The 17024-nt window shown below is 49.5% G+C and overlaps 1 protein-coding gene across 2 annotated transcripts in view; it reads right to left on the bottom strand.

Annotated features, from left to right (window-relative positions):
• Positions 1 to 17024, bottom strand: part of RMI1 (recQ-mediated instability protein (DUF1767)) — an 88092-nt gene that overhangs the window by 56069 nt on the left and 14999 nt on the right. For both annotated transcript variants that reach the window (XM_087396725.1, XM_087396726.1), the window contains exon 2: positions 16318 to 16488. In XM_087396725.1, the coding sequence (XP_087252851.1) occupies positions 16318 to 16488 (171 nt within the window). The remainder of the gene's footprint in view (positions 1 to 16317; positions 16489 to 17024) is intronic.

Here is a 17024-nt window from a genome sequence, read left to right as displayed (position 1 = left end):
GGCGTGGCATTCTAGGAAGAATCCAGCCATTGATTGGAAAAAGCACGTATATCAATTCAAGATGAATGATGTGCTTTATGTCTTGCGAGGTGAGAAAGATATACCTCAGAGACCGTTGGTTTCCGTCATGGAAATTCGAAAAGCTCAAGTAGAGTTTTTATTCCTTTGCACAGCATCAGTAGAGCCGGTTGATGATTCTTCGGCTAGCACTGATGTTGCGCAAAGTGGTGAGATGGCCAAGCTGGCTAATCTTATAACAAAGGAGTTCTCTGAATGTTTTAGGGATGAACTACCTTATGGGTTACCTCCAGAGCGTAAAGTTCAACATAAGATTGAACTGATCCCGGGGGCAGAACCTGTAAATAGACCTCCCTATAGAATGAGTTTTACTGAAGAGGTAGAGGTGCGTAGACAATTGGAAGAATACCTCAAGTTGGGGCAGATTCAACCAAGTTTCTCACCTTTTGCTTCGCCAATGATGTTAAAGAAAAAAAAGGATGATACGTTTTATCTCTGTATAGATTACAGAGCATTGAATAATATCACTGTTAAGCACAGGTATCCGATGGCTCAGATTGATGATTTGCTAGATGCATTACATGGAGCCGTGATTTTCAGCAAGATAGATCTTAAGTGTGGCTACCATCAGATCCGGATTAGAGCCGAGGACGTGCATAAAACCGCTTTCAGAAGCAGGTTTGGTCATTATGAGTTTTTGGTAATGCCCTTCGGACTTACCAATGCTCCGGCTACATTCGTCATGCTTATGAACGATTTACTACGTCCGTATATCGGAAAGTTTGTAGTACATTTTATTGACGATATTTTGATATTCAGTAAAAGTATTACTGAACATCGTGAACACTTAAGAATAGTGTTCAGTACTTTGAGGAAAGCCAGTCTTTATATAAATAGAAAGAAAACTATACTGTGTATGGTTAGGCTAGAATATTTAGGATTCATAAGTACTCCAGAGGGGGTAGAAATGGATCCGAAGAAAGTGGCTGCGATACTAACTTGGCCAATCCCTCAAAGTCTGACCGCGTTGTTGCAATCATTCTTGGGATTTGTCTAGTTTTATAGAAGGCATATCAAAGAATATTCCGAAATAGTATCGCCGTTGATTGATCTGACCTCAGATAAAGTACCTTTTATTTGGAGACAGATCAACAAGAAAGTTTTAACACCATAAAACAAGCTGTGGTCACAAGACCGGTGTTAAAAATAGTTGATCCCTAGAAACCGTTGTTCCTGGAAACCGATGCAAGCGGCATTGCGGTTGGAGCAGTTCTCCTTCAAGAGGGAAGGCCAGTAGCCTTTGAAAGCAAGAAGCTTTCTCCCTCTCAAAGAAATTGGCCAACTCATGAATTGGAGTTGTATGCTGTTATCCATGCTTTGAAAACATGGAGGCATTATTTGTATGGTTCAGAGTTTTATGTGGATGTGGATCATGATACTCTGAAACATTTTTGTAAACAGCCTGACTTGAGGGGCCGCCAAGCTAGATGGGCAGAGCTCATGCAGGAGTTTAATTTAACGATTCGGTACCGAAGAGGAAAAGATAATAAGGTTGCTGATGCGTTGTCTCGCATTATGCACAATATGAGTTTCACGGCATTAGAGAGTGCTCTAATGACCGAAATTAGAGAAACTCAAAAAGTGGACGAGTTTGTCCAGAGCTTATGGCCCAAGGCTCATGTGTTAAAACCCGGGAAAAATGAAAAGGATGACCTGGCATCCAGAAAAGGCCAAACATATGCAAGATATACCATAAGGGATGGTATGCTGAAAAGAAATGGCAAGGTTGTAGTACCTAGTTAGAATGATCTCAGGCAGAGAGTCATTCAACAGTGCCATGATAGCCCATGTGCGGGACATCCAGGAGTCGAAAAGACACATGATCTCGTGAAGCGAGATTTCTTTTGGCCAAAGTTGAAAAAGCATAGTCATGAATATGTGACAAGGTGTTTCTCGTGTCAGGTAAGTAAGGCCGAGCGGGTGAAGCCACCCAAACTTTTACAGCCCTTGGAAATACCACTGAGTAAGTGGGAGAGTATTTCCATGGACTTTATTGTAGGGCTACCTACGACCCAAGGAGGGTATGATTCTATCCTTGTGGTGGTTGATCGTCTAACCAAGATGGCTCCCTTCATTCCGACAAGAGAGTCTGTTAGTGCCCCGCAAGTGGCGGATTTGTTCATTAGACATATATTTCGTCCGCATGGATTGCCTAGATCCATAGTGTCAGACAGAGATGTCAGATTTACCGGTCATTTTTGGACAGCGGTATTTGAGACACTAAGGACTAAGTTGGGAATGAGTAGTGGGGATCATCCTGAGACGGATGGTCAGACGGAGAGAGTCAACCAGACTTAAGAGAATATGCTGAGAGCATATGTGTCATTGAGGCAACATACATGGGACAAGTGGTTGCCATTGTTGGAGTTTGCCTACAATGATAGAAAACATTCCTCTACAGGGTTCAGTCCGTTTGAGCTGAACTATGGTTATAGACCAGCCAATCCAACTATAGTTGGAGTACCTCAGAAAGTGCCTAGTGCCGCGAACTTTGTGGTTCAGATGCGGGAGATGCTAGCTGCGAGAGCTAATATCCACCAGGCTATGGATAGAGCCAAGGTGTATGCGGATGAAAACCGGTCTATAAGAGTATTTAAGGAAGGAGAAAAAGTTTTTCTCAGAGTTCCTTCGCACTCGAAGTCGTCGACTTCACGAGAGTGTGCTAAGTTATCACCTCGATACTGTGGGCCGTGGTTAATTCTAAAGAGAATAGGCAAGGTAGCCTATAAATTAGAATTGCCACAGGGGTGTAAGGTGCACCCGGTTTTTCATGTTTCGCGCTTAAAGAAATTTTTACATACAGGTTACTCACTAATCGAAGGTGTGGTTTTGTTTCAAGAGATAGAGGATAATGCGAGGCGCAAACCAACAAGAATCCTCGACCGAGGAACAATGCAAATACGAAATCGGAAGATACCCACAGTGTTGGTTGCATGGCATGGTCAGCCTCTATCCGAAGCTACCTGGGAATCCGTATACCAATTGTGGAGAGTGTTCCCAGATTTTATCCTTGCAATGGCTCATGCAAGTCAAGCACACAGACCACCATCAGTCCATCGTGCCCAATATCCTGCACACTTGGTGGAGCCCCAGGATATAAATTAAGAAAACTATTTTTATAGCCAAATGAGGGATGACCTCAAGACGGATGGGGAAGTAATCGGCAACTTGATGCTCTATATGCTGATTCTCTACTAGTTATAGCAGCAGCATCCACCAGTCGGCTGGTTGGTCAAAAAATACACCACTAGGCCAGCACAGACAGAGCAAGAAGAGACAGACGTCAAGCCCAAGTAGATCGAGGACGCTGATGTCTGAAGAGGAAAGGAATGTTACGCTCTAGCCGAGGTAGCATGACCTCAGAAGAATCAGTTGCATTTCCCTTAAAGGATCTATGTTTGTAATTATTTGTTTGCGCTTCATGTAAATGATCAGGAGGGAATTAATGTCAAGGTCCTAGGTGAGGGTTGATAGCACCAGACTAGGTGGATCTGAGGCTAAGGGCCTAATGCAAGGAATGTGCCTAGGGGCAAAGGATAATCATGCATCCCAAGAGAGGGATGAAATGTTGCATTAGGAAGGCCCTGAGATGATGACATGTGGCATCTAGATCCATCTAGGGAGATGGGGCTTGTTGAAGCTAGAGAGAGAAGAGAATGTGGGATTCACGTAATGTTTTTCTGATTTGTAATTCTCTGTTAGCTCGTATGCTTCAGCAAGGTTGGCTGGGAGGAAAGAAACGGTGCTGCTCCCGTGATCTGCAGTAGGTATAGTTGTAGTGTATTACAGCGGGACTCCCTGCAAGCCATCCGGCCACCTGGATGGCTCGCGCCACCTTGGGCGCGTGCTGCACCACCCCCACCACCTAAGGCGCAAACTACAAGGACCCGCGCAAGCTGCAAGGGCCTCTAGGCCCCCTCGTACACCATCTCCTAGCCCATGTGACTGTTTTGCCATCCCGAGGGACTGCTTCAGACCCCCCGCTCCAGCTCCATACCTCTGCTCCAACCAACTCCAGACATGCAAAAATCAAGAAAATCAAGAGAGGCAAACTCCGAATCACTTTGCCTCCGAATCAAGAAAGTGCAACCGAAGGGATTTCAACAACAAATTCACGCAATGCAATTCTGAAAAGACAAAGAAGGACAAGGAAGAGCCATCAACATATCTGAGCATCAGTGGAAATGCATACGTGTGCCACACATCTGGGTCAGTGATGGGAATAGGTGGCTTCCGCTCCGATAGAAACCCCCACCCAATGGTCGGGTCTCCTCAACGAAAAGATCTGACAATCTCATCAATCCTATGTGTGAGCAAGGCCCGCCTCTTACAATATGTCAACCATCGAAAGATCCTCTGTGCCTCAGATGACATCAGATGAACCCAAAGCCCGCTTCCGTGTGAGGTGGGTTCTCACCTCTTTGCACTCGTCTTTGAACTAAGGGTTTTGAGGCATCTTCCCAACTCGGCTCCGCATAAATCGGTTCGTGGGAGGGGATCTGGTAGCAACGTCTAGGTACCACTGAGACAAGGATGTCAGAGGCGCGGGCGAGGTCTATATCACCCAAGTAGGACCAGAAGCTTTCTGGCTAGGTGACTCATGTACACTGGGTCAAAGGCATGGTCAAAGTGGATCTTGATACATGCACGGGCGGGGGGAGCTCTCCTTGTGGCTAGCATAGTGGCAGAGATATGGAAGGCCAAGTATGAATGGTCAGCTCCGATTGAGGGGGGTTATATGGCGAAGTCATGTATCCATGAGACGAAGTCTAGTGGGCCTAGTAGGTAGTCCACTGTGCTAGACCCACCACCATGGGGGAAGAAAGTGTCTCTTCGAGATGATGGCCATCTCTAAAGATATTATAGATGATTAAGTCATGGACTGCCCCCAACTCAAGTAGATGTTGTCCATATCTTGTCACTTGTGGGGCATCTGCAGAGTGCCTCAATATCCTGGCTCAAGTGCATCTAGCTCCAAGACTATATGCACATCTCTGTCATCTGTGAAGTCGAGCAGGCCCACCTGTCTATTTCCAGTCCGTGCATTGAAATCCCCCAATTGGAGGGTGTCTCCTTGTCTGGAGAACGTCATCATGGATCGTCTCATATGGGATGTGTCCATCTGTAGTGACCTCTCGTGCATAGGAATATGTGTCTGGAGGGAAGTAGCACGCCACAATGAAGATAGGTCGAGCATCTGGAAGCTGAGCTCGTATCCACATGTGTCGTGCATGCGCCTCTCTCCTTACCACAGATACGAGTGATCTCAGGTGTGATTTGAAAAGGACAGCTACCACCACGGAGCCTCGTACTCCACTATCTCTCCTCAACTCCCTCCTATGAGCTGACTCCCATGTGTATCTTGTTATTGTGGGCAGCCCTCTCTCTAGGCTCTTGTGTGTCTCAGTGTATCTCTATCATTATGTGTCTCCAAGAAACCTCTTGGGTCAAACCATAATGCGCCATTACAATTCCATAATACTGCTATTTTCAATCCAGTGTGTACACACATCCCATGGGCTCAACACCGTCATAATTCTCCCTCTTCCTTCTCTTCCTTATCCTCCTTGTCTCCTCTCTCTGATGATCACCTTACCATCCCTACATGCAGCCCATATCCTTGCTTCTCTTGCTGCCATTACTTATACCATACCTTCCCTTCGGTGCTCCTGTTGTAGGAATGTGAGGTTGTCATCCAGGTAGATCCTGGTTCCTTTCAAAGTCGCTCTCGTGCTCGTGAGGGTCTTCCTATCCATGGTTGTCCGGAACTTCAGCACTAGTGGCTTTGTAAGTGCCTCAGGTTTGCCCACCCTCCAGGCTATCTTGCAAGTGAGATTGACTCCCCTTTTTTTGGTGAGCAATATCTTGGCATCTCCCATTGGAGTGTCTCCCATTGGCAACCCCTCACCAAGACATTTAGCGCTTTGCTGGTCCTTCTCTTTTCCTCCTCAAGTGCTTCGGAGATAAATTCTTTATTTGGGATCTTTCCATTCCAGCATCTTAGCTTCCCCTTTGCTGATTTGTTGTTTAAGCTCAGCATGTGTGCCTTGCATTGTATCTTCCATGGCTGCAATCTCCTTCCTGAGAGTGGCAGTTTCTGTTTTCAGCTCTTCCATTGCAATTTCCTTCCGGAATCGCTTTCATGTCCTTTCTTTGTTGCACTTCAATCTCTAGAGCATGCACCTTGTCCTGGAGCTTGTTTTTTTCACATATCCATTCAGCCTTTTCTTTCTCCCATTCCTCTTTTTTGCCCTTTTCTTTTCTCCACTCCTCTTGAATTTTCCCTCCATGTTTTTTCATTCATCTAGTGTCTTGTTTACCCACCATGACACCACTACAGATTGATGTCATCTTCCAAACAGTGACATTCATTCATAGAGTATGGGACTTACCCCACTGGAGACTACCAAGGCTGGCCCTGGAGTCATCCAGACGACTAGTTGAGAGCGGGCCGGACACATGGTATGAACGTATATCCACATGGTTTGCCAAACACGAGATTCAGATGGACAGGCTTCCTCCCTTTCAGTACAATATTGATGCACCCCCTTTGTCGATCCCACGCGATGAGATCAACCATATCATACCGTTAGATCTCCTCCAACTCCACACATCACGGACTTGGGGGGCAGATCAAGAGCTCCCCACCAAGACCCAATTCTACCGTGACTACTTCCCGAGAGTCTCGAACAAGGGATTCATCATCACACCCCAATTCTCGAGGATAGAGGAGTTTCACATGCACTAAGGATCGCCATTGGATAGATGCGGGTTTCATCCCATCAGCTGAGGATTGAGACAAGGAGAGTAACACGTATATCAAGAGAGCAGTGGATCTACATGCTATGCACACTGGGAGTGATTGAGACAAAGTAGCATTTTCTTTATGCATGCCCAGCCTACTATGAGATCCGAGGACGATACCACTGTGTCTATCAGGATGGGAATGGCTTCGACCCAATATCACGATTGACCCACTTTCATGATCAGGTCTGCATTGGGCTCTATCTGCTTGAGATGCGTTGACACAGGGAGACCCTGCTACGACAGATCAGAAAGTGTCACAGATTTTAATACATTTGAGTCAGCTCCAAGACACAGTAGGGTGGAGTAGGAGGAGCTAGCTGATATGCGAGCAGTTTGGATTACCGAGAGAGGGATGCAAAGGCCACCCACAACATAGAGAGCGACCAAAGCACACTCTATCCAAGTCCGACCTATCACATCTTTCCTCAGAGGAGACCGCCTGAGACGAGGAGTCACTTTGAACATAGCTCAGCGAGTTCAGAGATAGAGGAGACCGCCACCACAACATGAGATAGCCCGACAAACGTAGATCCAAGACATTTTCACTGCTCATAGACGAGCCACCATAATGCCGGGTTTCGGTTTCTGAGTTCCAACTCCAGCTCTCAGCCTATTTCAGATAGCATATGATATGTTTTGTACTTGATTTGCTTGAGCTATTGAGCTCTTTATTTTAGCATAGTACTCAACAAGGGTCTTAGTGTGTCTTTTGCTCCAACCCATTGTGGCTTGTATGAGTTTTTCCTTTTGGTGTACTTTGCTCTTTGTCCCAAAGGCCTGCAAGGCCTCCCGCGGACGTTAATCTCTCTCTCTCTCTCTCTCTCTCTCTCTCTCTCTCTCTCTCTCTCTCTCTCTCTGATGGGTTGTTGAACAGCAAGGGGAGAGGAAAACTCTCTCTCTCTCTCTCACCCCCCCTCGCAGCTCCCCTCTCCCCCTCGCAGCCCCTCACCCCCCCCTCGCAGCTCCCTTCACCCCCCCCTCGCAGCTCCCCTCTCTCCCCCTCGCAGCCCCTCTCCCCCCCTCGCAGCTCCCCTCTCCCCCTCGCAGCTCCCCTCACCCCCCCCTCGCAGCTCCCCTCTCCCCCTCGCAGCCCCTCGCAGCTCACCCCTCCCCCTCGCAGCCCCTCTCCCCCTCGCAGCTCACCTCACCCCCCCCTCGCAGCTCCCCCCTCTCCCCCTCGCAGCCCCTCACCCCCCCCTCGCAGCTCCCCCCTCTCCCCCTCGCAGCCCCCCCCTCTCCCCCTCGCAGCCCCTCACCCCCCCTCGCAGCTCCCCTCTCCCCCTCGCAGCCCCTCACCCCCCCCTCGCAGCTCCCCTCACCCCCCCCTCGCAGCTCCCCTCTCCCCCTCGCAGCCCCTCGCAGCTCACCCCTCCCCCTCGCAGCCCCTCTCCCCCTCGCAGCTCACCTCACCCCCCCCTCGCAGCTCCCCTCTCCCCCTCGCAGCCCCTCGCAGCTCACCCCTCCCCCCCCTCGCAGCCCCCTCCCCCCCCTCGCAGCCCCCCTCTCCCCCTCGCAGCCCCTCGCAGCTCACCCCCCCCCCCCTCGCAGCTCCCCCCCCTCGCAGCTCCTCACCCCCCCCTCGCAGCTCCTCCCCCCCCCCCCTCACAGCTCCTCCCCCTCGCAGCGGCTCACCCCGCTCAGACCCTCCCCCTCGCAGCTCAGCCGCTCAGGCCCCCCACCCCGCTCACCCGCTCATCGCGCATTGGCAGCGCTCGCCATCTCCTGCTTTTCAATGCCGCCGGTTTCCCGTTTCCCGTAATTAAACATGGCCGACATCGTCGAGCATATTACAGAAGGAGCAACAACAGCAACATCAATGGCCTCCACGACCGACATGCTGCACTATAGTAGAAGAGGACTTGCATCCTCTTCAAAGGACAGAGCAGTACCCGCACTTGCCGCACTCCCAGTCGCAGGTACACCGGTTTCAGCTCCACCATCTCATCTTCCGCCCAGCGCAGTGCCCGCACTTGCCGCACTCCCAGTCACAGGTACACCGGTTTCAGCCCCATTATCTCATCTTCCACCCATAGCCACCTTGTACCCGCAGTTTTTTTCCACCCTCCCCTCTCAGGTCCCTTCTTCTCCTACCCCTTCTCCAACTTTAGCCTTCCCCTCCTCTCCATCCTCGGTACCCGCTTTCTCTCCCCCTCTCCAGCCTTCTCCCTCATCCCCGCTACCCACCTTACCGGTTTCCCCCCTTTCCCCCCTTTCTCCCTCTCTTTCTCCTTCCATGCCTTGCACTATTTGTCCTTGCCAACACATCCTGCCAGAGCTTCAGCACTTTCAGACCCACCTCCGAGATGCCCTTCAGATGCTTCACAGGAAGGACGAGACCATTGCTCTCCTTACAGCTCAGGTTGCATCTCTTACTGATCGAGTGACACAGCAGGACTGGGAGATCTTGTCTATTAGAACAGATCTTCAGGTCTTACAGGCGACTCATAGGACTCTTGCTGGAGAGATTCATGGACACACAGAGCGAGTGCAACAGATCGAGACTCGCGTTCAGCACATAGACACATCTCCCACTACAGCAGTAGCAGCGGTTGAGGAGCGTTTGACCTCCCTTCAGACAGAGGTCCAGAGAGCCACAGAGTGGGTGGATGTCGTCCGCCGTCAGCCATCACAACCTCAGAGATCGACTGTATCAGCTACATTGGCCGAGTCACAGCAGAGGGCCACAAAGGCCCTCAACATTCGCATTCGTGGTATCTTGCCCTCGGAGACAGAGTCCACGATGACACAGGCTGTGACCTTTGTCTCTCAGACATTGGGAGTACAGGATCATGGCATAGTAGGAGCATATAGAGTCGGGAGAGATCGTACTAGAGAGCAGCCCCTCATTATCAGATTCAGAGATGCCCAGGCACGTCTAGCTGCCCTCAGGAGGAGAGGGACACTCAGAGACCACCCACAGATTTCCATGGACGAGGATCTAACTCAGATACCCATTTTCATAAGATTGTAAGCTCTGATGGGTTGTTGAACAGCAAGGGGAGAGGAAAACTCTCTCTCTCTCTCTCACCCCCCCTCGCAGCTCCCCTCTCCCCCTCGCAGCCCCTCACCCCCCCCTCGCAGCTCCCCTCATAAGATTGTAAGCTTTCCATGGACGAGGATCTGACTCAGATACAGGTTGAGGAGCGCAAGGCGCTCATGCCTCAGAGAGACGCAGCCCGAGCTCAGGGCAAGTGGGCAGTGATCAGGGATGGCAGACTCATCACAGGCACCTTGAGGCGTGCTCCCACAGTGCCTAGGGATGACAGACCAGCAGATATGGCCCCACCTCCACCTCCTGCTCCGACCGCCTGACGGGACAGGGCTCATGGGACACACCACCTGTCAAATAGTCTACGCATCGCTGTATGGAACTGCAATGGTTCTTTTACAGCACAGCCAGGCAATCTACGGGGGGCTTTCTTTGGGAGAGATATCATCTTTTTCACAGAGACACACGAGAGTCCAGAGAGACCTTTGCCACGAGTGACAGAATATACATGGAGATCTGCCTTCAGACAGCACACTCGAACATTTGGAGTGAGGATCTGGAGGAGTGGCCATTTTGTACAGAGAGCATCTCGATCGGATCATCACAGTGGAGAGAGCGGATTCACATGCCCGATTCTTGTGGGTACGCATCCACCGCAGAGCCTCTCAGCGAGATCTCTTTATTGCAGTTTGCTACTTCCCCCCGGCGCAGTCGTTTTATTCTTCCACTGGACCAGGCCAGTCCATATTTGAGGATCTCTCAGCGGACATTGCAGATTTTTCACATCGCGGAGAAGTCATCCTCTTAGGGGACTTCAACGCGAGGATCTCAAACAGACAGGCCCTCACTTATGACTTCATGGAGGATCCGGTCATACTTCCGGCATCTCACAATGATAGCCTCTGTCGGACTTCATCAGACTGCACAGTACAGCCCACAGATCAGGGACGTCAGTTACTGGAGCTCCTCACCTCGCACAGTATGGTCATTTATAACGGCTTGTCCAGGTGGCCACAGTCTTCCATGCCTATATTCTCTTCTGCTTCTGGGCGTGGCACTAGCGTGATCGACTACATCATAGGTCCCCCGACTCTAGTCCCTTCCATCCATAGCCTTACTGTTAGCCCCTTCATGCCCTCTGCCGACCATGCACTCATCCACTTTACTTTGACTCATGTCTCCCATGACCCACCCCCCCCTCGTCATCACGACCGCACATCCTATTATGAGGTTCATTTCGACCACCAGTTCGATGATGTATATAGCCAGAACCTCAGCCGCCTACTCCGTCCTCATCTATTAGATGCTCTACCATCCACGCAGGACCGGTGGGAACTTGTACATTCTTCACTCGTTTCTGCTGCCCACATGTCCTTCCCTGCCACGTGTCATTCGTCTAGTCCCCCACCGGTTGGTCTTGTTCCTTGCAACGGTTGGTATGACGAGGAGTGTAAGGAACTCCGCAGGAAACTTCACCTTGAGACCAAGGAGAAGTCTCCCCTCCTTACCGAAACCAAGAGAGACTACAAGTGGTTGGTTAGGCGCAAGAAACGCCAATTTCTAGCCCAGAATGAGGAGGAGCTGAGAAGCTTGCTTTTCAGCTGTGACTCCAAGGAATTCTAGAGAAAATTCCTCCGCTCGAAGTCTCAGAGCCCCCTTACAGATCCACGTGTCTGGTCTGCATATACTTCAGCTCTATACGATGTTCCAGATCAGCCAACCATCGATTTATCCCATTCCCCTAGGCCAGCTTCATCTATTCTTTTCACACCAGAGAGTGTCCGTGCAGCAGTCCACCGATTGAAGAACGGGAGAGCTAAGGATCATGATGGATTGCAAGCGGAGTATGTGATCCATGGGATTGATGCCTTAGATTTTGTTCTTTCCCGTCTCTTCAATGAGTCTGTTTGTACAGGCCTACCACAGTCCTGGTTAGGCAATACCATAGTACCTATCCACAAGTCGGGGGACCCTATGGAGCCGTCGAATTACATGACCATCATGATCGGCCACGTTATGGCCAAGATCTTTGCATCAGTTTTGGAAAGCCGTATAAATGACCATGCCGAGACGACAGGACTCAGAGCCAGAGGGCAGGCTGGATTTCGTAGGGATCATTCGACACTTGACCACATCCTCACACTTAGGGCACTGGTGGAGGCGGCGAAGTCACGAAGGCAACGGCTTTATTGTTGCTTCGTGGACTTCAGGAAGGCATTTGACACAGTTCCGCGATTCAGATTGTTTCAGAGGATTCGCCAGATGGGCTTTAGTGGAGAGATACAGTGGGCTATCATGGCTTTGTATGAGAGGGTCACTGGTCGGGCTCGGACACGTGAGGGGCTCTCAGAGGAGGTATGCAGCACGATTGGGGTGAAGCAGGGCTGCCCGCTCTCTCCCACTCTCTTTGGATTATATATTGATGAGCTAGAGATGTTTGTACAGATGACAGGTGGTGTGGGCTTTACTCTCTCAGGATCCTCCATTCCTATCCTCCTGTATGCGGACGATGTGGTTCTCATTTCCTCTACTGCTCAGGGCCTCCAGGCACATATTGAGGCACTCCACAGGTTTTGCCAGGACAGGGGGTTGACCGTAAACCTTGGCAAGACCAAGGTTATGGTTTTCAACACCTCTGATCGTATTTACAGCACGGATGAGTTTTACTTCACTTATGACGGACAGCCCATTGAGCTTGTTAGAGAGTACACTTATTTGGGGGCAGTTTTCAGGGGACCGGTCTTCACCATGACATATGCAGCACGAGATAGGATTAGTAAAGGGTATGCTTCGTTGGCTCATCTTGAGCGTCAGTGTTTTCAGTCCCACTTTCAGCATCCGATACGAAATCCTTGCTTTTTGATACATTGGTGAGACCAGCTGCGATGTATGCAGCTCCTTTCTGGGCAGGAGACCTCGGCGCTGCAGATTGGAGACGAGTAGAGAGGTTACAGATCATCATGTTCTCTCGGCTCATTAGGGCCAAGGCTACAGTTCCGCACGAGATCATGCTAGCAGAGTTTGGAGCTACTCCCCTTGCATTGGATGCAGCGTTTCAGTCGGTCATGTATCTGCACAGGGTCAGGGAGTTTGGAGACTCAGCAGCAGGCAGAGCTCGGTTGCCATGGTTAGCACTTGCATCTTCTATGGAGTTGGCACGATCAGGGACCCGATACTGCTGGTACTTCAGACTCACTAGGTGGCTCACATCCCTTGGACTAGACATGGATAGACTGCCTCCGTTCCGATACAGCATAGATGCCCCTCATCTCGAGTTGACTCGCCACGAGCTTAGCCAGGTCACGAGAGCAGACTTGCTGCAGCTTCATACGTATCGCACTTGGATTTATCCCACGCAGCTTCCGGTGAAGATGGCCACATATCGTGACCACTTCCTTCGGATCTCAGAGGATGGATTTGTCATCCCACCAGGCTATACAGGTACCCACATGTCCCACTCACTGAGGATTGCCCTCGGCCAGCTTAGAGTCTCTTCGCATCAGCTCGAGATAGAGGCTGGTAGGATGCGACGCATGGAGGATGGACGGCGACCAGGCCGAGAGACCAGGATCTGCCCTTGTTGCACCATGGGAGAGGTGGAGTCAGAGGAGCACTTCATTTGCAGATGCCCGCTATATTATGAGATCAGAGGTAGATTCCACTGTCTCTTCACGGATGGCTTTGGACACCTCTCATGAGTGATGGACTACGAGGATCAGCATTGCCTAGCCCTTTATGTCAGGGAGGCCACTATGCTTCGGCGAGACTACCTCAGAGAGCACAGACCGGAGCGTGATAGAGCCCAGCCTCATAGAGCTCAGGCACACGCCATACCAGAGGACAGAGACCAGGAGGAGCACGAGGACGGCAGAGCCCACACAGGACACATGCCTCCACCATGTGGATGTACATATGAGATGGTTTGTAGACGCCGCAGGATGATGGCAGCATTTCGGAGGAGACTTACTCATGGAGATCTCGCCCCACCAGCCGCTCACCTCACCTTTGCCCAGATTTGTACTCTCATAGCAGGAGGCAGAGTCGATGGACAGGATTTCCAGTATTATTTTGGTTCTCAGACTCCGTGACACCTGGACTTGTATCTTTGCATTGGCATATTGTGCTCATCCCCCCCATTTTGCATCCGGGGGCGATTTCCGTGCATCTAGTTTACTCTGTATTTAGGCTCAGATTTGACATTATGTACTTTCACTTGCATTATATTGCGTAGCACCTAGATGATATTCGACGATGCCTCTTCTTTGGGGCACGTTGATTTTGTGCTATCTTGTATGCAGAGTTCTTGATGTCCCATGGGCCCATTTTGGCCTCTAGTGGACAATAATACACTTTCTTTCTTTCTTTCTTTCTTTCTCTAGATTTTTGGCGGAGATTCCTTGAGCATAGGTCTCCATCACCCCTCACTGACACGAGAGTCTGGCACACGTATGTACACCATCTTTATGATGTCCCGCACCAGCCCACTCCAAATCTCACACACCTCGCCTTACCACTTGCACGTTGTTCACCAAAGAGGGAGTCAAGGACGCGACATTGAAACTACACACAATGGTCGAGCTAAGGATCACGAGGGGCTATGCACTGAGTTTATCACATATGGGATCGACACGTTAGCCCCGATCCTAGCAAAGCTATTCAATGACGATGTTTGCCTTGGCTTCCCCCGCACTTGGACACTCAACACCATCACCCCCATCCACAAGGCAGGGGATCCCATGGACCCGAGTAACTACAGGACTATCATGATTCGACATGTGATGTCCAAGATCTATGCAGCTGTATTGGATGCATCGGTCAGCCTGTTCGCAAAGATGAGAGGGCTCAGAGTAGAGGGTTAGGCCGGTTTCAAGCGAGACCATCGGACTATGGATCACATACTCACACTTAGGAGTGTCATTGAGGAGGCCAGATCACGGAAGGAGAGGGTATATTGCTGCTTTGTATATTTCCGCAAAGCCTTTGACACAGTACCTCGAGCTCATCTCATCACACGCCTACAGACACTGGGATTTGATCAGGAGATCATCTGGGCAGTCATGGCACTTTATGAGAGAGTCTCAAGCCGAGTTTGAACAGCTGCAAGTTAGACAGATGAGATCTTGAGTACCATAGGGGTCAAACAGGGTTGTCCCTTGATCATCGACCCTGTTTGGCCTCTACATCGATGAGCTTGAGACTTTCATGGGGACGTTCGGAGGGACCACTTGGTCACTTGTCGGGATCATCATCAGGATTCTTCTTTATGCAGATGACGTGGCACTCTTATCGTCCACACCTGAGGGGCTCCAACGACACCTAGATGCACTACAAGCTTTTTGTTTATCCCATGATTTGAGGTCATGATCTTTAACACCTCTCGAGCAAACATGCAACGAAAGCAATTCACTTTCGGTGGGTCATCAGTTGAGATCGTATCCTCATACACTTACTTGGGGGTCATCTTCTCCGGCCTGATCTTCACAATGAGACCAACGATGCAAGCCAGACTGAGTAGGGGATACGCCTCACTGGCTCGGCTAGAGAGACAATGCTTCCACTCCCACTTCCAGGACCCTCGGACCAAGGCTCTTCTCTTCGACTCCTTGGTCCGACCAGCCGGTATGTATGGCAGTCCTTGTTGGGGGCCTGACATGTCAGAGATAGAGTGGACACGGGTGGAGCGCCTGTAGATACTCATGCTCTCACGGATGATCCGGGGGAAACCGTCTGTACCACATCACATCATTTAAGCCGAGTTTGGAGCTTCTCCACTCCAACTAGATGTAGCCTTTCAAACCGTCACATATCTACACCGGGTTAGATCATATGGGGACTGCACATCAGGGAGACAGAGGTTGCCATGGTTGGCTCTCGATTCCTCCATGAGGTTGGCAACAGAGGGAGACGAGCGATGCTGGTCTGCACGTGTGCAGGAAGCAGGGACAGGAAAGAGGTTAATTCCTTATTAGATTCAGCTATTAGAGCTCTTGCTTGTGAGAATCCAATTTGGCAGAGTTTCGGTGTATTCATTAGAAGCTGAGTACATATGAGAGAGCCATGCCTTTTATAGGATTAAGGCAGGCTGTTTCACATCTTTATGGCCCACAGATTGCAATTTGCCACATGGCATCATTCCAGCAGCCTAGAGTTCTTAGTACAAAATACAAAGCCAACTTAAAAGCTACTAACTAACCCCCCCTTTGTTACACTCTCTCTGCATACGTGCGTGTGTGCATGCGAGAGAGACGGTAGCTATGTAATTCTTTTTTAAAAATTATTTTCCTTCAGAATACTGTATAGTCAAAAATTAACCTGCTGCAGAGCATATTGGAAGAAAAGATCAAACATATGTACAATCAAAAGATTCATTTAGCCAAAACTTGAGCAATCGAATTCAACTGGCTCAATAATTCGATAGCACCACCAAGAAAACACCAGCTCACCTTCATGCCTGCAGGGGAAAGAACTTTCAAGTCTTTAATTGGCCGATATTCAATACCATAAACTCGCTGAACACCATCAGTCATGGACAATTTTAAGCATCTCTTTGCATTTGCAGGTCGTTCTTTAGATCGGTGACGAATTGCTGAACCAATGTCAGCAATTTCATCCACCTACACATTGCCACAAACACAATATACATTACAATCACATCTTTTGTAGGAATTACAGCCTCCACAAGGGAGCTTTAGCATGTCCTACAATGCTGGCATCCGAGTAAAGGAAGAAGAGGATCGCAAGGGTCAACGCATACAGAGCATCCGTAGTTGCCAAGACAACACAAAGATAGAACAAAATGTTTATCACAGAAATTAAATAAAACGTACAAGCATTTCTTTACAAGGCCAATCAAGGAGCACTAAACAATGAAAAACCCTAGAAACTTCAACTGAAAAAGTTTTACTTATTGGGTGTCTTTCTATGTAAATTTTTTGCCATGCCAAGGAAGACTCAAACTTTGGCTAGCGCTACACAACTCTTTCTCATTCTAGCAGTAAATAATAGGTTTTTAAGTTGAAACATAGGTCTTTTTAGCAAAGAACCTTGTGACTGTTAATGTTATACTTCTGCTTCAACTTATCATTCATAACAAGGCTGACTTAACATTCACTTTATACACTTTCCATGTGTAATGTGTTGTGTTGGCATG

Source organism: Dipteris shenzhenensis, chromosome 25 (assembly GCF_047967505.1).
Source record: "Dipteris shenzhenensis isolate YYH24624 ecotype China chromosome 25, Dip_SZ_1.0, whole genome shotgun sequence".
NCBI classification, from domain to species: Eukaryota; Viridiplantae; Streptophyta; class Polypodiopsida; order Gleicheniales; family Dipteridaceae; genus Dipteris; species Dipteris shenzhenensis.
The sequence above is the reverse complement of the archived record's forward strand: the minus strand, read 5'-3'. Positions and strand labels throughout refer to the sequence as shown.